Source organism: Hypanus sabinus, chromosome 13 (genome assembly GCF_030144855.1).
Source record: "Hypanus sabinus isolate sHypSab1 chromosome 13, sHypSab1.hap1, whole genome shotgun sequence".
Classification (NCBI taxonomy): domain Eukaryota; kingdom Metazoa; phylum Chordata; class Chondrichthyes; order Myliobatiformes; family Dasyatidae; genus Hypanus; species Hypanus sabinus.
The window spans coordinates 44,191,281-44,216,717 of NC_082718.1; the positions used below are offsets into that span (position 1 = coordinate 44,191,281).

General features: G+C 37.8%; 1 protein-coding gene across 1 annotated transcript in view; it reads left to right on the forward strand.

Moving 5' to 3' along the window:
* LOC132404317 (mucin-2-like) overlaps positions 1 to 25,437 on the forward strand; it is a 218,692-nt gene that overhangs the window by 164,532 nt on the left and 28,723 nt on the right. The window contains exons 34-37 of the mRNA XM_059988489.1: positions 11,361 to 11,417; positions 12,491 to 12,900; positions 23,968 to 24,139; positions 24,402 to 24,634. Coding sequence (XP_059844472.1) covers positions 11,361 to 11,417; positions 12,491 to 12,900; positions 23,968 to 24,139; positions 24,402 to 24,634 — 872 coding nt within the window. The remainder of the gene's footprint in view (positions 1 to 11,360; positions 11,418 to 12,490; positions 12,901 to 23,967; positions 24,140 to 24,401; positions 24,635 to 25,437) is intronic.

Below are 25,437 nucleotides of genomic sequence, written 5' to 3' on the forward strand. Positions count from 1 at the left end.
CTTGTTGTTAAGAAGATGCTAATTTTACTAGTTGAGACAGAATCTAAGTGGTTGAATGTCAGGGACGTGGTGAAGTGAGCAACGCCTGGGGATGTTTGTGCATTGTGTTCAATATGATATTTGAGGATGCATTTACTGATATTGACTTCCTTGTTCAGATCATTCTACAATTTTTGCCGCACCCAGCGATTCCCTGGGTGGGTGGTGCTGGCTTTGACAATCATTCTTTTAGTACTTTTTTTAAACAATTCCTCAGTATTGAGGATGACTTCCTTTCACTTTGGTTGTGTGGGTTCTGAACTAAGTGGTAAGACCAGTTTAGAAACCACAGGCAACTGATCGGGGCCCTCTGTGAGGAGATAAAGCTTCCTCGGTCATGTGTTTCTTCAGTTGGTTATACAAGGTGCCCTAATTTCTGGTCATGAGGTTATCAGTATCATTCCAAATACTCCCTCTCTCAGGTGATCATGCACTAGGAAGCCAGTGATATTGATACTGCTGATAATTGATACTGGAGTCAGAATGATGAGTAGATTTGATATGATTGACACCCGTTTTGAGACCAATGAATTTTAGCTTCTTGGGAACTCCAGTTGATTGTTAACTGCGTCCTCGGTACTGGAGCAATTAGGGACTGGAATAAACACCAGTACTGTTGGCGATACCCACAGTGTAAATAAATTTAATTCATTAACTTCGTACAGAATCAAGGGCCCTATCTACATTACAACCATCTAAGTTGCTTTTTTCCTGCTGTAAAGAAACAACAGCAGAGATAATGATTACAGCATCAACTGATAAGTGACAACTCTACAACTCATGTTCTCAGTATTATTTATCTATTTTTTTGTATTTGCGCAGTAAACTTTTTTGCATTGTAGTTGTTTGTCAGGCTTTTTCCTATGTAGTTTCTCATTGATTCAATTGCATTTCTTTGTTCTACTGTCAATACCTGCAAGAAAATGCATTTCAAAGTAGCATATGGTTATATACTACATACGTACCTTTGATAATAAGTTTACTTTGAATTTGAATCTGACATTAATGCACAATTATGGAAATCTCCACATGAATGTTATTTCCTTTCTTCATATGATAAGTCTTTGAATAGGTGTAAATTGCAACACACACAAAATGCTGGAGGAACTCAACAGGACAGGCAGCATCTATGGAAAAGAGTGAACAGTTGTCGTTTCAGGCCGAGGCCCTTCACTCAGACCATTCATGAGTCCTGCTGAGTTCTTCCAGCATTTTGTGAGTGTGTTGCTTGGATGTCCAGCATCTGCAGATTTTCTCATGTAGGTATAAAATACAGCTCTTTTGGTCCCTTCTCAAATAATTCTTCCAAATGATTTGCATTAGACATGCTTCCCTCTGTTGCACTCTGCCTTGTCCTGTCCTCAACTTCAAGTTAGCTGATTGCAGGTTTTAACCTTGCAAGACCAGTCTCTTATATCTTATATATATATATATATATATATATCTTATAAATTTCTGCACACTAATGCGAGCAGGCAACAAAATACAACTTTCGTGGTCTGACTTCAAGAATTTCTTTATAATTAATTCTTTTGCAAATGCTTTTCTCAGGTTGTTTGCAATATGCAATACTTGAACCCTCACATTCCTGACTAGGGAAGCTTCAGGCAAACAGTTCTTTCATTGTGTGGGTGCAAGCTATCAGACGTGAGGCATGATAAATATGTGAGGGTGAGGTAAAGCATACTGATACTGTACAGAAATCCTGATTGACAAAGTTTATTGAAGCAGGTATGGATTATTTTACAGCCATTACATGCTCCAATGAGTTTTGTCTATCAGCATTTATGCAGTGGATAGGATGGCCTGGGTGAACTACTAGAGATGCAGTCTCCTAGCCTCCGCATTCGGAATAATCCTGACCTCCAGTGCTGTCTGTGTGGAGTTTGCATGTTCTCTCTGTGACCACATGGGTTCCCTCTGGGCCCTTGTTGGCACGGTAGCTTTGTGGTTAGCACAGTTCATTACAGTACAGGAGACCTAGGTTCAATTCCTGCTGCTGGCTTTAAGGAGTTTGTATGTTCTTTCCCTGACTGTGTGGTTTCCTCTGGGTGCTCAGGTTTCCTCCCACATTCCAAAGACCTACCAGTTGGTAGGATAATTGGTCATTGTAAATTGTCCCATGATGAGGCCAGAATTAAATCAGGGGTTGCTGGGCAGCGTGGCTCAAGGGGCTGGATGGGCCTATTCCTCATAGTCTCTCAATCAAACAATTAATCAGTCAATCATTTAATCAATCAATCACCTCCTATAGCACAAGATGATGGTACATTAGTTGGCCACTGTAATTTGTTCTAGTGTGTACATAAGTTGTAGAATTGGTAGTCAGAGGTGGGGTGGTGTGTGGGATGCTGGTGGGAACATAGGATGAATATAAATGGATTATGGTAGGATTATTGAAGGAATGAGTACCAGATGATTGGTGTGGACTCTGCGTGCTGGAGGGCCTGTTTATATACTGTATATTTCTATGAAACCATTGCTGAATGCATGATAAGGTAGGACCTAGAACTTGAAGCTACGTTCACTGACCTTGACCTCTCTGAGACCATTGATTTTCTGACAACTGTATTAGTGTTTTAACCGTGTGCAGTGCCCAGTCACTGTTTGGGGCAGCACGGTAGTGTAGTGGTTAGCACAACATCTTGCAGTACAGGTGAGTGGGTCCAATTCCCATCACTGCCTGTAAGGAGCTTCTCGCTGTGACTGTGTGGGTTTTCACTGAGCGCTTTGGTTTCCTCTCACAGTCAAAAGAAATACCAGTTGGTTAGGTTATTGTAAATTGTCCTGTGGTTAGGCTGGGATTAAATTAGGGGAATGCTGGGCACTGTGGCTGGAAGGGCCTATTCCCCACTGTATCTCAATTAAACAAGGGAAAAAAGAATCTTGAGCTAAAGTTAATGATGTAGCTTCACATTTAAAGAATTAAATAAATGAAAATGTATGAAAAACTCATTAACTTAAATGAAGCATGGCCAGAGCAAGTCATAGCTGTTGAACTGGAAACTGAATTTTTGATAGTGAAGTGCATCAGGAAATGAGAAATGTTCTGGACACTTTGATCTAAGATGCAACTGGACTTCTTAGATGAAGAGGAACAGAAGGGCTGTTAGTGCTGGAGTCAGCACTGGATAAGCATAGGAGGAGCCTCAGTCCTTGTAATGATCACTTCATCACTAGATGGCCAAGAGCAAACAGGCACCTCCTCATTGATTTAAATAGGAAAATGCTGAATGGTCTATGATGCTAATATTTATTTGGATTTTTAAAAATAATTTCCATTCTTTTTAAAAATAGTTTTTGACTATCTCTTGGGTTTTGCCAATTTTAGAAACATAGAATATCTACAGCACATTCCAGGCCCTTTGGCCCACAAAGCTGTGCCGAACATGTCCTTCCCTTAGAAATTACCTGGGGTTACCCATAATCCTCTATTTTTCTGAGCTCCATGTACCTGTCCAGGAGTCTCTTAAAAGACCCTATTATATCTGCTTCCACCACTGTTGCCGGCAGCCCATTCCATGCACTCCCCATTCTGTGTTTAAAAAAAAACTTACCCCTGACATCTCCTCTGTACCTACTTCCAAGCACCTTAAAACTGTGCCCTCTCATGCTAGCCATTTCAGCCCAGGGAAATAGCCTCTGACTGTCCACATGATCAATGCCTCTCATCATCTTATACACCTCTATCAGGTCATGTCTCATTCTCTGTCGCTCCAAGGTAAAAAGGCCGTGTTCACTCAATCTATTCTCATAAGGTATGCTCCCCAATCCAGGCAATATCCTTGTAAATCTCCTCTGCACCCTTTCTATGGTTGCTACATTTTCTAAGTTGTAATGGATGACAGAACAAGTTATGACAGCTGCTCTCTGAGTGGGACTGCTATTGATCCCCTCATGAGGAGCCGCCTATGCTGCAGAAGGCTCTGTCACTGTGCAGGGTCTGCGTGCTGGAAAATGGATGGATTCTTTCAGTAAATTAATGCTGCAGACCTCTGCAAGGTAAAAGTAATCTAAGGTCTGCAAAGGCTGAAAATCTGAGACAACACGCACAAAATGCTGGAGGAACTCGGCAGGTAGGGCAACATCTATTGAAATGAATAGATAGTCAACATTTTGGACCAAGACTCTTCTTCAGGACTGAGAAGGAAGGGGGAAGGTGCCAGAATAAAAAGATTGAGGGAGGGGAAGGAGGCTTGCTAGAAGGTGACAGGTAAAGCCAAGTGGGTAGGGAAAGGTCAAGGGCTGGAGATGAAGGAATCTGATAGGAGTGGAGAGTGAACCATAGGAGAAATAGAAGGAGGAGAGGACCCAGGGATAGGTGATAGGAGTGAAGAAGTAAGTGTTCAGAATGAGGAATAGGGGGAGTGGGGGGTGGGGGGTGAGGGAAATTTTGTTACCGGAAAGAGAAGTCAATATTCACGCCATCAGGTTGGAGGCTACACAGACAGAATATAAGATGTTGCTCCTCCAGTAAGCTACTATTGTGGCTCACTGCTTATTATTCTGAACAAATGGTACTTCGAAATTAACACTGTCAAATATATTCATGAGCTCCAGGATTTCGGCATTGAAATAATTTCTACAGAGTCAGGTTGTGGTTTAGAGATCTCACCTTTACAATTTTCCATTCAGTTTCTAAAGTGGTATCTTCAAAACTTCAGGAGACAAGTAGAACCTTATTGGGGATCAAAAGACCAATGTTTTTTTCTTGCTCTGTAGAAACAACTGTAGAAGTATTGACCAATTCCACAACAACCACCAACTATGTACCTGTAACTGAAAGTAAAATTATATCATGCAAAGATACTAAAGCCTGAAAGCATGTTCACCATGCTCAAGGACAGCTACTGTCCTGCAGTTTTAAAACTATTGAATATTTCCCAAGTACACTTAGATGGATTCTTGACCTCACAATCTACCTCGTTATGACCTTTCATCTTATGCCTACCTGCACTGCACTTTCTCTATAAATGTAACACTTAATTCTGCATTCCATTATTGTTTTATAAGATCACAAGACAAGACCAAGGGGCAGAAGCAGGCCATTTAGCCCATTGAGTTTGCTCTGCCACTCCACCATGAGCTAAGTTATTCTCCCATCTGGTTCCAATTTCTGGCTTTTTTTCCCATATCCTTTGACACCCTGACTAATTAGATATCTACCAATCTCCTCCTTAAGCACCCTCAATGATCAAGCCTCCATTACCTTTTACTATCTCAATGTACCGCAGTAATAAATTGATCTGTATGCATAGTGTACAAGTTTTTCACTGTACCCCAGTACATGTAACAATATTAAACCATTTTACCAATTTAGTTTAATTATGCAAAGCTTGTTTCTACTCAGGCAAACTTACACTGGCCATTGAGTAAGTAATAAAATAGGTCTTTAATTTAATTTTTATTTTATTTGATAAGTCATTCTAAAGAGGTCTAAATGTTGTCACCTTGCATTTGCTTATAGAATTTTTCTCGCTGATTCAGCCATTTGTAGAACAGGGCCTAAATCATGAATATCCTTTATCACGCTTCACAACTGAGAATGGTCTGATCCTTGTAAAGAACACATCTTCAGTATTTAAAAATAGTTGTCCTTCAGTATTAACAATATTGCTATATCATAGAGTCATAGAATACTACAGCACAGAGACAGGCCCTTCAGCCCATCTAGTCCATACTGAACCATTGAAACTGCCTTGTCCCATCGAACTGCACCTAGAACATACCCTTTCATATCCTTCTCATCAAGGAATCAATTATACTATTTTCCTCCATTGTCACAGTTGTTTCAGCCCATCAATTATTTTTCACTGTTCTGAATGCAAATATAGCTATTTTATTTTGTTTTATGGAGTTGGTTGGCTTCAAAACAGCAGATTCCTTCACTGAGCTTTAATTTTTCATCCACTTTCAAATGGGCTAACACATGAAAAGAGGTTGAGCAGGTTGGATCAATAATCATTGGATTTAGAAGACGGAGGGGGCTACTTTACTGAAACAAATAAAGTTCTGAAGAGAATTGACAGGATGGATCCTACTGGGGGGATCTCAAAGTAAGGGCACAGTTTCAGAATGAAGGGTTGACCATTTTGGATGAATGGAGATGGAATTTCTCTCTTACAGTGCTTTGGAGATGGAAGCATTGAATATATTCAAGGTGGAGACTGACAGATATTTTAAAATGAAAGGATACCAAATAAGTCTGGAGAGAGAGTTGAGGACATAATCCTATTGAATAGGGGGAGTAGGTGAAAGAGGCTGACTGGCCTATTTCTACTCCTGGTTCCTACGTTTTTAACCATAGGAGGCTACATTTTCTAGGATTTTATAGTTAGCCAGTACTAATGATACAGATCATTGGTCAAATAAGTAATAAAATTATTGGTTATAATAATCAATTCTTTTGTTGATTCTGTTATGGTTATTATTCCATAGATTTGTTAATTATGCCCACAAAAATGAATCTGAGGGTTGTATATGGAGACATATGTACTTTGATAATAAATTTACTTTGAACTTTGAAAATTTAGTCCAGGGCAATCAAAGCAATTGGTTGAAATGACTGTTTTAATCCATAGAACCAACAACAGAGATACCAGCTGAAACAACTTCAAGCACCAGCAGCACACCTGGTACATAACTGTCGTTTGTATCTTGCACTGTCTGCTTACACATTTGCATTATTTCTTTACACTCTGGTGGTTTTGAATTAAGGACTGAAAACAGTGCCATCTTAGATTCCATCATCTTGGCTTTCTTTTCAGAACTGAGGTGTAATTGTATCAGCCGGCCGTGAGAAAGTATCTCTCAAAGTTATACGGAATTGTCACCAAGTTAAAACTAGCTATTTAGGCTTTACCACCATTCTGCTTAATTGTATTTTCCGATGAAACCCAAGAGTCTCTAAATAATTACGCTTGTTTGGGGTATGTTTGTTGTGTTTAGAATGCTAATTGGTGGAAGTTTGATAGCTACTAAAAATTGATGCAAGAACTGAAATACAGTGCATGGCTACATGACAATTTCATGTTGCCTGAACATTTCATGGGGCAGTAAATTCTGTCAGCAATAATAATACAATCCATTGACAATCCGGTAGACAATACGAGGAGTGGTTGGCATAATTAAAATTTAACCCGTAAGGCTTAGAACAGTGCTGAATGCTGTTAATTTAACTGACTTCCTTGCTCAGCAAAAAATCTGCATTCACATCAGTTACCAGCCACACCTGGTGATTTATATCCTGCACCAAACCAGCTTGCACAAGTGCACAATTTATTATTATATGTTTTGTAATTGTGTGCAGAAAAAAATACCTTTCCAGAATTTACATCTATATTTCTGTCATTGTTGCATTTAACACTTTTGTTTTAAATTACAGGTCATGTTGTTACTTATGAACCAGCTGTGGAAAAATTGTATTTCCAACAGAGTGTTTAGTAAAATTGTTAGTCAGGAACTGGTTACCCATTGACAGAATATCCTGCTGTGAGCATTCATTTCCAAACCACAATTGAATGTGTTTGCGTCTAGCAACTAAACTTCCAAAAGAGAAGTGTACATTATGACCTAATTTCAATTACATTCTTCGAGATATTCAAATACTAATGACCCTAAAACTTTCTCAGGGAGTGATAGGAATCTGTGCAGGTGAACAACACACTATCTGCATCCTTTAGTCCTTGGCGCTATTGCTCTGTCCAAAAGTGGATGTATGTCTTGCCACTTTAAAACATTTTGATATCTATTGGAAAATAAAATTGAAACACCCTGAGACATGAATTCTAAGTGTATAATTCCATGTGAATTTTAACACTGTAGGCAGTTGAAAATCATTGTCAAGATCCTTCTGAAAGTTCAGTCACCCTGTTTTCATTAAAAACACAAAATGCTGGCAGAACTCAGCAGTCCAGACAGCATCTATGGGAGGAGGTAGTGACGATGTTTCAGGCTGAAACCCTTCATCATCATTACTCCTAAAGAAGAAGACCACTAATCCATCCAATCAAGGGTCTCAGCCCAAAACTTCGGCTGGTCATTCCCATCCATAGATGCTGCCTGATCTGTGGAGCTCCTCCAGCACACTGCGTATTGCTCCAGATTTCCAGAATCTGCAGTACCTCTTGTGCCACTGGTCCATCCACTGTTTCTAGGGGCACTTACTCAAGTGCTCTGTGTGCAGACGACTGGACCAAGGGACTTCGTTGGTGTTCAATTCCATTAATTTCCCTAATATTATTTCCCTTCTAATACTGATTTTCTTCAGTTCCTCCCTCACACTAGATGCTAGAATACCTAACATTCTGGGAGGATACTTGCATTCTCCTGAAGGCAGATAGACCCAATACAGTTGTTCATTTCTTTGTTCCTTGTTAAATCTTACCCTGTTTCTGACTGTAAGGGTCTTCATTCATTTATCTTTGATGCACCATCAATAACTCACACTGAGACGTAAGGCGAGATATCGGCTTTTATTGACTGGAAGAAGGAACCAGGAGTGAGTGGCAATCATACTATGTCCTGGAGACTGAGGCCGAGCGTCAGGCCTCAGATCGCCTTTATACAGGGGCCTGTGGGAGGAGCCACAGGAGCAGTCAGCAGGGGGCGTGTCCAGACAGGCACATAGTTCACCACAATCTTCACTCATCCTTTTTGCGTGTCCTGACTCGCGCATGAGTTTAATTAAAGTGAGGGAGAGCTGGGCAGGTTGATCACCCTCTCATCCTAGTCTATCTGGATCCAGTGGCAAGACAAGAGTCAAGACAGCTGGAGATAGGTTAGGATGCAATGGATGACTAGGGAAGCATGCGTGCCTTGCTGTGCTCTTTGCATTCCACAATATGTGCTGGGAAATGCCTTCCTGCCCATTCAGCCAGCTGGTGATTTCCTTTACACAGTACGCCGAATCTAGTCTTCACTTGCTTTGGGTAGACAAACCTAGAGTCATTGAGGGTTCATAAAAACCCTGATGCCTACTCCTAATTATGCAAAAAATATTCTTTTTGCATACTAATGCATTAAAATGTCACTTCAGCTTAGTGTTTTCTATAACCATAATTATAGGATGATTAGAATTTACTAGAAATCACTGCCATCTCCAGTGATTTTGTTGACTTTTGTGGTTTATATTTCATGCGCAGGGACAAATGGGCTCTAGAAATTCTCATAACTTTCTAAAATATATTGGATGGCACTTTGTCTAGGTATCAAAATAATTTTTTTCTCAGAATGCTAACGGTGGTGATGAACAAAATAACCTAGTCCATACAGAGGTGGGACAGAAGAAAATGTAGTCATTTAGTCGAGCCGGTTCAAAGAAGTGGGAAAATACCATAGTACAGACATCAGCTACTTGTATGGAAATTGACTTATTTAGTAATTTTAGAAAAGAACATTTAGATAGAATTGAGGTAAAATCTTCCTAAAATGGATGTGTAGGAAGAGTCTGAATTTTTGGAAGGTAGAATGGGGTAGATATTTGATAAGAAAGGCACTGAATAATCTTTCCTACAGTGTGCATCCACCCTTTGCTCTAACCTCCTTTCTCTCCCTGCAGCCTTTACATCCACCCATCCGTTCTTCGTCCCATCCTTCCTGAGAATTGCTCCAGGCACCCCCTCCATTTCTTTCTTTGTGTCCCTAATTCTCTCCCCTTAACTTCTCTGCAAGCCCTCAAATCCATTTTGTGTCCTGTTTTGCTCTGCAGTCCTGAGTAAAGTCTCACAGAAGTATGTTGTTCACATTGAATTGAAACATGGAGTAATTTTTCTAGTGTTTTGGTGGAGGCTCAATTTGCTGATCTGGATGAAGACAACTCCTGTCCACATGGATCCCCATAAGGAATACACCAGAAATGGATAGTCTTCCCACAGCACACTGGGAACTTCACCTTATCAGCTAACCTTCTACTAATGTCTATCCTTTCTGGACTACACTTCCCTAAGATCAGAAGTCTACCCTGACATCTTTACACTGTCTGTAAAGTGTTCATTTTAAACTGCTGGACAAAAGGCTGGATGTTGTGTTGAGAATATCAATGAATAATATTGTGTGAATAGGACAGCAACTTCTGCAATTCACCTGCATGGTTAAAAATGGAATAATTAAGTTACTGGGCCAACTCCTCTAAATGTTTCTCTACCCAATATTTTGCTGATAAATCCATATAAGTGTAGGATGTCAAATCAAAATAAGTCAGCTTTATTGTCACAAGTACAGTGAGGTACAGTTACAATGAAATCTTGCTTGTAGCAGCATAACAGACAGCATATGGAACAAGACAGTGAAGAAAAAGACTGTAAAATAAGACATAATACGAACATAAACCCCACAAACGTAGTATTCCATGGCTGGGGTAGTATATTGCTGTAATTATCCACTATTAAATACTAAATAAACAAGGCAGAATTAAATTCATATATTCAAGTGGAAATCACTTTATAATGGCACAATGAGGAATAATTATTTCTGAACAAACTGCTTGACACTGAGAATTGAATTTAACAAGTTGAGACTCTCATTCGTTTCTGTTATAGTTATTATTCTATTATGGATTTATTGAGTATGCCTGCAAGAAATGAATCTCTGGGTTGTGTATGATGCCATATATGTACTTTGATAATAAATTTTCTTTGAGCTTTAGAAAATAATTTTAATTGCAGGTCTTTTGTACTTTTTTTGCTTCTTTTATCTGTTTATTAGTAATGCCAATTTTTTCTGTTTTAATTCCTTTACATAAATTTGTAATTAACTGTCATCTCTGCACATCATGATGAGGAATCTTCACTCTGATTGACTAGAGTCACGTTGATTCTTTACCTACTCATGCACACCACGGATCTCTGGTGCTAGATAGTGTACTGGAGTAAAAGCTTGTGGAAAGCAAGTTACTATAAAAGCCCCTGGAAATCTGTAAGATTCATAATCAGTCCTCCTTATGACTTGAGAATTGAGCTGGTGATGGGGCCCTCCCAACATCAAGCAAAGAGATGATCTCCCCATTTTGGCTTAGAGCTTTGATTGTAATGTGGTCAGTAAGCAACCAGCATGAAATGATAATTCAAAGGCAGGAAGGTGGAGAGGCTTCATTTGACTGGAAAGCAGTTTTACCTTAAAGAAGAGTACTGAACTTTACCATTGATTTTCAAAATGCACAGAAGGAGAGGAACAAATGTGTATGGCTCGAAGTCCACTGTCATATGTAAAATCAACTGGTTAATTCAAGATGCATCCATGAAATTATTACTTGAAAGTCCATTGAAATTTTTGGCTTCACTTTCTTATGTCCACAGCTAATTGATAATTATGTGCTTTTTCAGGAAATCATACAGGATTACCAGCAATTTGGAGTGAACCAAATACCACCAACCCTTATGGTAATGACTACTATTTCACATATGAGTAAGATCATTTGTTGTTATTTTAAGTATTTGGGCAATTTCACTTAATCAGCTCTACTGACAATGCAATGAGGTCCTGGAAAGTTGCTGCTGCGTCTCTCTCCCAACGGGCATCTAATTGCCTGGTGATAATGTTTCTTTGATTGCAGTTTTTTCAGTTTTCTAGTTAACTCCTGACAACTCCCCTGTAGAAAATACTACAAGTATTTATGTGAATGAGCTGGCATCAGATATGTAAAGTTCAAGCAGATTGGTTCATTATGAAAGAAGGTCAAATTTGCTGGTCCCTTCTACTTCAAGTGGTCCAAATGTTCAATTTGAAATCAGGAGAATGTATATAGTATACGACTTGATCGCGAGTCCAAAGATTCCAGTCTATATCATAGCACTTCAGTATCTCAAATGAACTAAATCTGAAAGGTTACAGGGAGAAAGCAGGAGAATGGATTTGAAAGGGGTAATAAATCATTTACGATTGAATGGTAGAGCAGATGTGTTGAGCCAATTGTATTGCTCCTAAACCTGAGGGCTTTATGGTCTAAAATGTGTCTACCACTGAAACTATGGCCCTCATTGTGCAACAGCAGGTGAGTATTTAAACTCACTGCATCACTGAATCATATTCCAGAATTCAAAGCACAGCTTTAGATTCCTTGCACCTTGCTTAGTCACATACAGTCTGTGAATGTTTATGTCCCAGTCCAACAGCATCCCATTTCTGGATTCTCAAGAGAAAACAAACTTCAAAACCAAATGAAATTTCTGCTGCCTTTGTCTAACATGCTCTTGACATAGTGGAGTACACTTGGCAATTTACTGATCTTTCAGCAGTGCGCAATTTTGCTCTGTGAATTTAGTCACTTTAAGAACTGTATTGAGACTACCTGATTTATATATCACCCTGACATCCAGTGGGAAATGAGCCATCTCTATCTAGATTAGACTCAGAACAGATTCTGAAGTGAAAGGCAGGATTCCATGCATCACAATATTCTACTGAGTGTATATATCTATGAGGATGATGATAGGCTCCTATTTTTATTTTTCAGAACCGATTTGCAATGGAGTATGGACACGCTGGTTTAATAACAATAAACCATCACTTAAAAACAGAGCCGATGTTGAACTTTTGGACGAATTGCCACCAAATCCGTGTCCTTTCTACCCCTACAACTTAAGTAACATTCATTGCGAAGCTGTCAAGTTCTCAAACAGGCCAATAAATAAATCAGGGGACTTTGTGACTTGTGATTTACAGAAAGGACTTGTATGCCATATTAAAGTAAATAGTTTCCCCCTGTGTCTGGACTATAGAATGAGGGTGTGCTGTGAGCCAATACAGACTACATCTACAACTGCTGCACCCCTAACCGCTCCCACAATTTATGAGCCCGAAGTGAGCCAGGCCACAATCGTACCTCTGGAATCATGCTGGTGCAATTCCAACCCACCACGGAAGGTAAGGAAGTTTGACTTGATTCTTGGAACATTGATAATGTATTGGTGTTGTTCAGAATAACTAAACAAACTTAGTCATGGTACCAGCCAGCAGGTGGTGTAGTGGTGTTAGCACTGGATTTCGAGGTGAATGGTCCCGGGTTTGAATCTGGTCAGCTCCTTGCACTGCGTGTTTCCATCTGTGCTGGGTTGAGCATCGAGTTACCAACTCGGCCTGTTTTAAAAAAGAACAGACAAAAGTGAAGGAAATGCCATGAAATACCACCTAATGTGACACAAGGCATGAAAAGGAACAACAAAAATTAGTCACAGTAATCATCAGCAGTATAACCATATAAACATATAAAAATTACAGCACAGAAACAGGCCATCTTGGCCCTTCTAGTCCGTGCTGAATGCTTCTCTCACCTAGTCTCACCTACCTGCACTCAGCCCATAACCCTCCATTCCTTTCCCGTCCATATACCTATCCAATTTTTTTAAAATGACAAAATCAAACCTGCCTCTGCTGCTTCTACCAGAAGCTCATTCCACCCAGCTACCACTCTCTGAGTAAAGAAGTTCCCCCTTGTGTTACCCCTAAACTTTTGCCCCTCAACTCTCAACTGATGTCCTCTTGTTTGAATCTCCCCTACTCTCAATGGATATTCACCTACTCACCAGTATATACATCATATTTAAGTTGGACATTCTCAATCATTGCTGAATTTCCTCATCTTCAAAAATTACATTAATTTATTCTTAACATTTTTGAGAAGTCCCTGCAGAAACTGAATATGTCACCAGGTTCGGACATAGCCCAAGTGTGGAGCGAGGGACACTGAAGTGGGTCAACATTTCAGACTTTAATGCGAACAGTGTTAAAGGGAAAAGAAAACAATAAATGCTAGGGCTGTTAACTAAAACTCTCAAATGGAAAACATAGCCTACACTGCGACTGAAAAGAACAATTAAGAATAAAATGAATACCGCTAGACTTCAGAGTCAGTTGACTCCACAGTTCAGTTTCTCAGCCAAGACAGAATGCAAGCAGGCACTGAAGCATTGCAGTATCCAAGTCTCGACGAATACTATGACGGAATGAATGGAGTTAAATACTATCACAATAAAATAATAATTAGCCGACATGCACATATTCACAAGCGCAGTTGCCGTATCTACTGTGCTGCTGAATCTATGGTTGTGACAGGGCCCCCCCTCTCTAGGCGCAGCCCCTGAGGCACCACAGACCTGTGTCTGCTGGAAGTCCTGAAAGACGGACTTGTCAAAGATGTCCTTCAGTGATGCTGGTAGATATGTGCCATGGTGTGAGCCAAACTCTTGTTTGGTTCATATTGGAGCCAAACTCTTCACCGTAGAGACAGAAGCAAGAGCTTATACAGAAGTAGCTCGATCAAGTGACATTATGAGATGAATCATTCTCAAAATGAGGACCCTCCGATTGGAGCTAATCGGGCATCTGCTTCAAGAATAAAACTAACACAGAACCTCTGAGCCTATCAAAGTAAACTTAACAAACTTAAGCAGAAAGCACCAGGAAACCGCATTACAAAGAGCGAGTTGCTCGAGAAAAATGCAAGAAGCTTTAAAACCATTAATAACTGTTAAGTGACAACTAACCAATTTAGGTGCTCTAAAAACCTCAGAGCCCAAATGCTTTCTGATGCCCTGCACAGGCCTGAAGAAGTTACTACAGGACCCCCTTCCCTATAGCTGGCTCTTGATGGCCCTGGAAGGCCTGGAAACTCGAGATCCAGGGAAGACTCGAGAGACCTGGGGAACTTGACAGGCAGGGAGACTTGGGGATCCAGAGAGACTGAGAGACCAGGGAGCCTCGAGTGAGACCAAGAAACTTCAGGCTGGGCAAAGAGGGTGGCTTGGAAGTCCTCGAGATGGGGAAGACATTGAATAAGCCTGGAAACAATTGAAAAAACAAAACCCTTGGTAATGTAGAGAAAAGTCCTTGGGAAACCTTGACAACATGAAACCTGAAACCTAGAGAAGGAACCTTTTGAAATCTTGCTCAGTGTTTTATCTTTCACAACTTTTTCCAGAGGCAATTAGGATATACTCTTAGTTTTACAGATCAAGACAACATAGACAGGCTTCTTTCATTGCTAAACTAGCTGGTTCTCTGTAGATCTGTTTAATTTGCTACATGAAAGTTCAGTTTTTCCAGTCTGTACCATGACTTTCATCAAGAGGTTAAAAATACCGTTGATAGGGTTACTTGCGTATTCACACACTGCAGCCAGGGATCAGCTTTTAGAGTAGGGCTCTTGCAGAATTTACTCTATTTACTTGAAAGATGATTTGTTGAATCAATTGATAAGCTTGCTTGAAGCGCTCATTTGTTAGCAGACCTGAGTCACGGGACCACAAGGCTGGGAATCTGGGTTCTTGTGACTTGAAAAGCTTGGAATGGATACCAGAGAAACTCAATGTAGATTAGAGAAGCTCGGTATGTAGACTCGGGACTCTCGGAATGTAGAGTCAGGACATGCATTCAGAATAAAGGCACCCTCTCCTCAAGCCACCAATGTCAAAACATCACTGTTCAAACTTTGCTGGGTCCATTACTTGGCAAGATCCTCTGTCATGATGGAGACAGAAATAACAAATTATACATTCATTGCCTCAACGAATCACTCTGACTAATGAATCTTATGGCCATAAGCTGCCCTTTTTCTGCTGAGCGTGGCTGAAACTTGCTGTCACCAGCTTCGGAAATGGCCCAAGTGCGGAGTGAGAGACACTGAAGCAGGTCGATAGTTCACAGACTTTAATGTGAACAGTGTTAATGGGAAAAGAAAACAATAAACTCTAGGCCAAACAGGGCCGTTAACTAAAACACTCAAATAGAAAATGTAGCTCACACTGCGGCTGAAAAGAATAACAAAGAATTAAAACAAATACTGCTAGTCTTCAGAGTCAGTTGACTCGACAGTCCAGTTTCTGAGGCAAGGCAGAGTGCAAGCAGGCAATGAAGCATTGCTGTGTTCAAGTCTCGACAAATACTATGATGGAATGAATGGAGTTAAATACTTTCACAATGGAATAATAATTAGCTGACTCGTGCATATTCACAAGCACAATTGCCGTACCTACTGCACTGCCGAATCCGTGGTTGTGAAAGAATATTATTGTGCTCACGCAGTGTTACATGCTGTGGGTATTTTGACCAAACTGAGAGTAAATCCCCAGCTAAAGTCAGACAAGTATTAAGTCATACAAACAGTCCATTTGCCAGGGCTATCGTCAGAGAAATATTAAGCAGAACATTAAATATGTTCAAACATTGAGATACATTTTTATTTCCAGAAACAGAAGAATTGTTTCAACTTTATGTAAATCCAGTCACACTTCTAATGAAGCTATTTTATACTCCTATTGTAAAGTCTGTGGAAGTTTACACTGCCTTGGTGGAATTCTTTGAGGATGTAACAAAACACATTGATGAAGGTAGAGTAGTGGATGTAATGTATATGGATTTCAGCAAGGCATTTGATAAAGATCCCCATGCAAGGCATAGGATCCAAGGAGACCTTACTTTGTGGATCCAGAGTTGGCTTGCCCATAGGCACATCTTCCTAAATTTGGTCCTGGTCCTCTATTCATTACCTTTATCATTGAAGAAAAATATACTTTTTAATTTCCCATCAAAGCAGGGGTTCCCAACCTGGGGTCCATAGGGGCATTAACCTTGGTTAATGTTAGGGGTTTATGAAATAAAAAAGGTTGGGAAACCCTGCATTAAAATATCCATATGTCAATGTTGTAGCAATCAGATAATCGTTCATTTGTAACACTCACAAAATGCTGGAGGAACTCAGCAGGCCAGGCAGTATCTGTGGAATTGAGTACAGTTGACTTTTTGGGCCTGTACCTTTCTGCAGGGCTGGAGAAAAATAGATGAGAAGTTGGAGTTAAAAAGTGGGGGCTGGGGAGTGAGAAATACAAGGTGATAATAGAATCTCCTCCACCAATCCTCATCCACGTTTCCCCCCTCACCTTACCTCCTCGCCTACCCATTGCCTCCTCTTTTCTTTCTTCCATGTCCTTCTCTCCTCTTCGATTAGATTCCCCCTTCTCCAGCCCTGCATCTCTTTCACCAATCAACTTCCAGCTCTTTACTTTACCCCTCCCCCTCCCAGTTTCACCTATCACTTTGTGTTTTTCCCTCCTCTCCTCCCACCTTTTAATTCTGACTCCTTTTTTTCTCCAGTCCTGCTGAAGGGCGTCGGCCCAAAACATTGACTATACTCTTTTCCATAGATTTTTTAAAGATTTTTTTATTGTTTTCAGATGATTACAGAAAGAAAAAAAATTATACCCTTCCCCTGCTCCCCTTAGCCCCTCCCCGCTAACATCCCTATAGGTAAAAAAAGAAAGAAAGAAGGAAAGAAAGAAAGTGTGCCTGGATATCAGAAGATCCCCCCCATGCTCCACGGAGTTCATAATAACTTTAGTATATATATTTATTTCTTTCCCCAAATAACCAATTATTTTATCTTCAGAGCACCTATATATTTAATCCTGTCTTTTGTAAATAAGGGTGCCAAATTTTCAAAAATGTTTCATATTTATCTCTTAAATTATAAGTAATTTTTTCAAGTGGAATACAACTGGAAATTTCATTCTTCCAACGATCTATATTTAAATACGCATCCGATTTCCAAGTAACTGCAATAGCCTTTTTGGCTACTGCCAGTGCAATTTTTATAAATTCTTTCTGATATTTATTCAATTTGGGTTTCAATTTTATCCCTTCAATTTCGCCTAATAAAAATAATATTGGATTATGTGGAAGTTGTGTTCCAATAATTTGTTCCAATAAAACTCTTAAATTTGTCCAAAAAGGTTGAATTTTAGAACAAGACCAAGTAGAATGTAAAAAAGTACCAATTTCTTGGTTACATCGGAAACACTGATCAGATACATTTGGATTTTAATTATTTATTTTTTTGTGGTGTAATATATAATTGATGTAAAAAATGATATTGCACTAATCTTAACTGGACATTTATTGTATTTGTCATACTTTCAAGACATAGTCATGACCAATTTGTTTCTTCAATTTTAATATTCAAGTCACTTTCCCATTTTTGTCTTGACTTATGGACGCCTTGTTTAGTTGCCTGTTTTTGAATCAAGCTTTTCATACAAGAAATAAATTTTTTAGTTTTTCCTTTTTGAATTAAAGTTTCTATTTCACTAGATTTCGGCAATAACATTGTTTGACCTAATTTTTTTCTTAAATAAGCCCTTAATTGGAAGTAACAAAAAAGAGTGTTGTTTGATACTTTATATTTATTCTTTAATTGATCAAATGACATTTATATACCTCCTTCAAAACAATCTCCTATAGATCTAATCCCCTTTTGAAACCAGTTATATAAAAGTTGGTTATCCATTGTAAAAGGAATAAATATATTTTGAAATAAAGATTTCTTTATCTCATCATCAATATTTATCTTATTCCATAAATCAATCAAATGTTTTAATATTGGAGATTCTTTTTCTGTATCCATTTAGATTCCCACTTATATATAAAATCTTCTGGTATATTTTCTCCTATTTTATCTAGTTCTATTCTAATCCATGCCGATTTATCTTCATCAAAAAAAGATGCAATAAATCTAAGTTGATTTGCTTTATAATAGTTTTTAAAGTTTGGAAGTTATAACCCTCCGAGGTCAAATTTCCATGTCAATTTTTCCAACGATATTCTTGACATCTTACCTTTCCAAAGAAACTTCCTCACATATTTATTTAACTCCTGAAAAAACTTCTGGGGTAATTGTATTGGTAGTGATTGAAATAAGTATTGTAGTCTAGGGAATGTATTCATTTTTACGGTATTTACTCTACCTACTAATGTTATTGGTAATATCATCCATTTATCAAGATCTTCTTGAATTTTTTTCAATAATGGTAATTAATTTAATTTGTATAAGTTCTTTATATCATTATCAACTCTTATACCTAAATATTTTATACCATTTGCCCGCCATCTAAATTGAGTTATTAATCGACATTGACTATAATCTCCTTTAGTAAGAGGTAAAATTTCACTTTTATCCCAATTTATTTTGTAACCTGATATTTTCCCATATTCTTTTAATCTATAGGATAATTTATGCAACGAGTGCAATGAGTTTGTTAAATAAAGCAGAACATCATCAGCAAATAAGTTAATCTTGTATTCTTCCTGATTAACTCTGAAACCCTTAATTTCTGGGTCCATTCTAATTAATTCAGCTAATGGTTCTATCGCCAACACAAATAAAGCAGGTGATAATGGACAACCTTGCCTAGTTGACCTTGTTAACTGAAATGATGTTGAAATTTGACTATTTGTCACTACTTTAGCTTTGGGATTAATATTTGTTTTGATCCATTTTATAAAAGATACCCTTAATCCATATTTTTCCAATACCTTAAATAAAAAATCCCATTCCAATCTATCAAATGCTTTTTCTGCATCTAAAGCAACTACCACACTCATTTCCTCCCTCTTTTGAGCCAAATGAATTATACTAAATAACCGAGTTACATTATCTGCCGATTGTCTATTTTTAATAAATCCTGTTTGATCCATATGTATTAATTTTGTTAAGTATTTAGATAGTCTGTTAGATAAGATTTTTGCTATTATTTTATAATCAGTATTTAACAAAGAAATAGGTCTATATGATGTTGGCTTTAAAAGCTCTCTATCTTTTTTTGGCAATACTATTAAAATAACTGTCGAAAAAGATTCTGGAAGTTTATGCATTCTTTCCGCTTGATGTATTAACTCCATAAAAGGAGGAATTAATAAATCTTTAAACTTTTTATAAAATTCAGGTGGAAAACCATCTTCTCCTGGAGATTTATTACTTTGAAATAATCCTAAAGCTTCTTCAACCTCTTTTAATGTAAAAGGCATATCTAATCTCATCTGTTCTTCCGTATTTAATTTTGGAAGAGTTATTTGTGATAAAAACCTTTCTATCTTGACATTATCATTTTGTGATTCTGATTTATACAATTCAGAATAAAAATTCTTAGAAGTTTCATTAATTTCTAAAGGTTTATAAGTAATTTTATTTACTCTTGTTCAAATTGCATTTATCGTTTTAGAAGTCTGGTCTGTTTTTAACTGCCATGCAAGGACCTTATGTGATCTTTCACCTAGTTCATAATATCTCTGTTTAGTTCTCATAATTGCCTTTTCTGTTCGATATGTCTTAAGTGTATTATATTGTAACTTCTTATTAATAAGTTGTCTTCGTTTTTCTTCTGTCATATATCTTTGAGATACTTTTTCTAATTTTGTAAACTCCTTCCAATTGATCTATTTCTATCATATATTCCTTCTTAATTTTAGAAGTATAACTTATTATCTGACCTCTCAAATATGCCTTCATTGCTTCCCACAATATAAATTTGTCATCAACTGAATGTGAATTTGTATCTAAAAAAAACTGAATCTGCTTTTTCATAAAATCACAAAAATCTTGATGTTTTAGTAACATTGAATTAAATCTCCATCTATAAATTGATTCCTCTTTATCTATCATTATCATTGTCATTATCAAAGGAGAATGATCTGACAATATTCTCGCTTTATATTCCATGTTTTTCACTCTATCTTGCATATTCGTTGATAATAAGAAAAAATCTATCCTTGAATATGTTTTATGTCTATTTGAATAAAATGAATAATCTTTCTTTTGGGTTAATTCTTCTCCATATATCAATCAAATTTAAGTCTTTCATCAATGATAGAATTAATTTTGCTACTTTTAATTTTGAGACAACCTTTGTTGATCTATCTAAAACTGGATCTAAACAAAAGTTAAAATCTCCATCTATTAATATTTTGTTATGTGCGTTAGCCAAATTCAAAAAGACCTCTTGTATAAATTTTACATAATTTTCATTTGGTGCATAAATATTTATAAGAGTCCATAATTCTGAAAAAAATTGACAATGTATAATTACATATCTCCCTGCTGAATCAATTAATACATTTTGTATTTTAATTGGTAAATTTTTATTAACCAAAACTGCAACTCCTCTCGCCTTTGAATTAAATGAAGCTGCAATAACATTTCGAACCCAGTCTCTTTTTAATTTCTGATGTTCTATCTCCGTTAAGTGTGCTGCTTGTAAAAAAGCTATATCTATTTTCATTTTTTTTATGTATGTTAAAATTCTTTTTCTTTTCACCGGTCCATTAAGCCCATTAACATTAAAACTTAAAAAATTCAGTAAATTAGTCATTATTTTCAATTATGTTACTCCAATCTATAATAATACCTAATCTTTCAACTTTCGTGGTATCTTGGGAAATCTTTCTAAAATTCTCCATGTTGCTATGTGTGTCCCCACTGATCATCCAGGTAGAAAGATAGAAGAAAAATACAGTGTAAAGAAAAAAACAAAATACCCCCCTACTAATGTGAAAAAAAAAGAACACAATATTACCCCCCTCTATTGTACGGGTCATGGCGACCGCCATGATTACACACATGAAACCCACAGTAATCGATCCAAAGCTCCCCAGCGCCCCTGCAACATAAAAAAGTATATATATAAGAAGAAAAAAAATACTATTCTCAATTAGTATATCTGAAATTTTGCTTTTCTCCCCTATGTCATCCTTAAAAGTCCATCACTTCCATTCACTGTCTGTCTTCATCTTTAATCCATTACACTTGGAGATCTCTATGTGTAATTAGAAAGTATTTGGAAGTTTTTGTGCCTCTGCTTCTCGATAATCGGTAAAAAATCTTCTTTTTCCCTCTTCCAAAAAAATTATCAGGGTTGCTGGGTGATGCATTATAAATTTATAACCTTTTTCCCATAAAACTCTTTTCGCTGGGTTAAATTCCTTCTTTCTCTTCAAAATGTTATAACTTATATCAGGATAGAAAAGAACTGCCTTCCCTGCTATCATCAATGGCCCGTTTCTCTTTTTGGCACATTGGGCAGCCGCCTTCAGGATCTTTTCTTTATCTTGGTATCTTAAGCATTTTATCAAAATTGATCGTGGATTTTGGTCAGCTTGAGGTCTTGACCTTAAGGCTCTATGAGCCCTTTCAATTTCAATTAGAGTTTCTCCTTTGGGAAGCATTTCCAATTTTTCAGGAATCCATTTTTGAAAAAAATTTATTGGATCTTCTCCTTCTATATCTTCTTCAAGTCCAACAATTTTAATATTATTTTGTCTACTAAAATTTTCAAGCTTATCAACTTTTTCCAATTTGTTTTCTTTCTGATGTCCAGGCAGTAATATCATCTTCCATTTTATTCATTCTTTCAACCATGTCTTCCGTTGTAGTTTCCAAATCTATAATTCTCTTTTCCATTTTTTCCTGTCTTTTTGTCATTTTCTCAAACATAATCTCCACATTTATCTTTTTTTTGGATTACTTTTAATGCGCCTAATTTACGCATTATTTGCACCAAAGTCTTTTCTATATTTCCAGAAGAACTTTTACCTCCATCTTCGTCTGATTTTTCCAGAGAATCTGACTCTCCCTCAGATTCACTTTTACTTTCGGTTTCAGTCATAACTGGGATTTGTAGTTCAGGTTGTTCTCGTTTGCGCATGCTCCTTCCTTCACATTTGCGCAGTTCTTGTTGGTCTTTTTCTTTAGAAATGGTCGATGTTGCTGTAGTTTCCTGTTCTGTATCGCCGGTGGTATAATGTACCTGAGCCCGCAGTTCTTTGGCAGAGGTGGACCTTGATTCTGTTCCAACTTGTGTTGTCTTCACGGTAGTAGTTTTCTTCATCTTCTGTTTATAAGGCATAACTTGAAACAGTCTGGAGTAGTTTATAAGTAACTTTTAGAAAGTATTAACTAACTTTTCTTCACTTAAACATTAATTTACTGATTTTTTACGGGACAGCTGGGTTCCAGCGTCTCGATCCTACGTCATCACGTGACGTCCCCCCACTCTTTTCCATAGATGCTGCCTGGCCTGCTGAGTTCCTTCAGCATTTTGTGTGTGTTCTTGGATTTTCAGCATCTGGAGAATTTCTCTTGTTAATCATACTTCCATACTTCTTACACAAAAGGAGGCAGATCCTGGCTATCAGATTTGTTATCCTTTGTTTTCTCATAGTAATTACAATGTCATCTTTACAGTGCCCCTAAATGTTAGACATTGATTTTCTGTCTAAGTTACACAACATTGTGGATGCTTGATTATATTTAGATTTTAAAGAGAATGACAAGATATGGGGTTAGTGCAGGAAAGTGATGCAAGAGTATTAGATCAATTATATGATTACTTAATAGCCTTTCTTTCCTCCCCCTCCCCCTCCTTCTGTTCTGTACTCTGACCTTTTACCTCTTCTTACCTGCCTGTCACTTCCCCCTGTGTCCTATCTTCCTTCCCTTTCTCCTATGGTCCACTCTCCTCTCCTATCTGATTCCTTCTTCTCCAGGTGTTGACCTTTCCCACCCACTTGGCTTCACCTATCACCTTCTAGCTATCCTCCTTCCCATCCCCCAACCTTTTTATTTCTGAAGTCTTCCCCCTTCCTTCCCAGTCCTGATGAAGGGTCCTGGTTTGAAACGTCAACTGTTTATTCATTTCCATGGGTGCTTCCTGACCTGTTGATTTCCTCCAGCGTCTTGAGTGTGTTGCTCTAGATTTCCAGCCTCTGCAGTCTTTCTTGTGTTTACAACTGTTTCCACGTTACATTCTTGGATTGTTATTCTTGCATCATCTTGTTTCAGCAACACATTGCACCTGTAAAGTAGCATTTGTGATTGAATGAGGGAAATAATCAGATTTGAATGCGAACAACACACAGAAAATGTCGGAGTAACTCAGCAGGCCAGGCAGCATCTTCGGAAAAGAGTAACCAGTCAACGTTTCAGGCCGGGACTCTTCATCAGGACTGGAAAAACAGATGAGAAGTTAGAGCAAGAAGGTGGGGGGGGGGGAAGGGGAAGAAGAAGTACAAAGTTCTGCATTCCCCAAAGTTCTCCAAGACCTTCAGATCCAGATATTAACTCAACAATTTTTCAAGTTTTACTTATTTTATAAATACTATTTTTCCTAGTGCTTAGAGTCATGGAAAGAAAACTGCACAACAATTACTTGTATTAAAGGAGACGTATATAAAATGGATCCTGTTGTCTGTCCAAAACAAGATAAACCGACATGTAAAAAAGGAATCGAACCTATAAAAGTTAGCAGTGAAGATGGATGTTGTGAACAATGGGACTGTAACTGTAAGTATCCCTGATCAGTTTAAATTGATGCCACATTGAAATTGCCTTAAATGTTGGGGAGGGCTCTCAACTTTAAAGCAGATGTTAATGGGCTGTCATCTATGCTACACCAATTGTACTTTATTGGAATTTGCAAGGTGTTAGTAAGGAGTAAGTGATCCCATCCTGCCTGTTCTGTAATCCCATCACACTCCCTGCAAGGTGAAAGATCCACCCCCGGCTCTGATCACTTTTTTGATATATTGTTCTCATTCATTTTTAGGTGTATGTGAAATATGGGGAGATCCACATTATAGGACGTTTGGTGGTGTGAATTATAACTTCTTTGGAAATTGCACATATACACTAGTGGAAGAAATAGTTCCAAAATACAATTTGTCGATTGTGTTGGATAATTATTTTTGCCTCCCCTTTATAAATAAGTCTTGTCCAAGGGGCCTAATTATCTATTACAATGAAAATGTTGTCCATATTTCAACCGGGGACCAATATTTGGTGAGTTCATTTGTACATATTGTATTTGTTGCTTATGTTCTAAGTCAGAAACATGGTCAAGGGTCAGCAATTTGGTTCCTCTATCTTTATCCAAACCTAAGCATATCAAAGCTGATCTATTAATTAACTTAATTTATCCACAGTTCCCTTATCTCCCTCAAATCAGTACTTGTAGTTAATAAAACTCCATCAACTTTGGAATAAGACTTCATGATTTCACATCAATGGCCAATTAGAAGTTCCAAACTTTTACCACATTCTATTTGCAAATTTATTTTCTAAGCTCAGCCCTGAAAAGTCTGACTTGGTTTTTCTACCGACACTAGACACTACATCTGTCTGATTGGGAACAGAGCAATGAAATTTATGTAATTACTTGTCATAATTTAGCCTCCTGGAGTCTAAGTATCAATTTGATAAATATACAATGTGTCAACATGTCTTTCCCAATCCCAAGTGCCTGGAAATGGTCACAGTGCTCCAGATGTGGTCTAGCCAAGGCATAATATTCATCTTTAAAATACTTTTTTTTTGAGATGTGGTCATCATTGTAGCTCTTCTTAACACTGGCAAACTTAGCCTCCACTTGGAGAGAAACATGCTTACTTATGATCATTTTGGGTTCCACTTGGTTTACTTAGCTTCAGACCATATTATGACCTCAGTCCACAGATGAGGTGAGAGTGAGTGCCTTTAATGTTTGGGTGGCCCAGACAAATTGGTAGAAAAAATATCTCAAGAACTGAGAATCTACTTGAGGATGACTTCATTATGAAACCTCAATTTTTTGACCATTTGCAAGG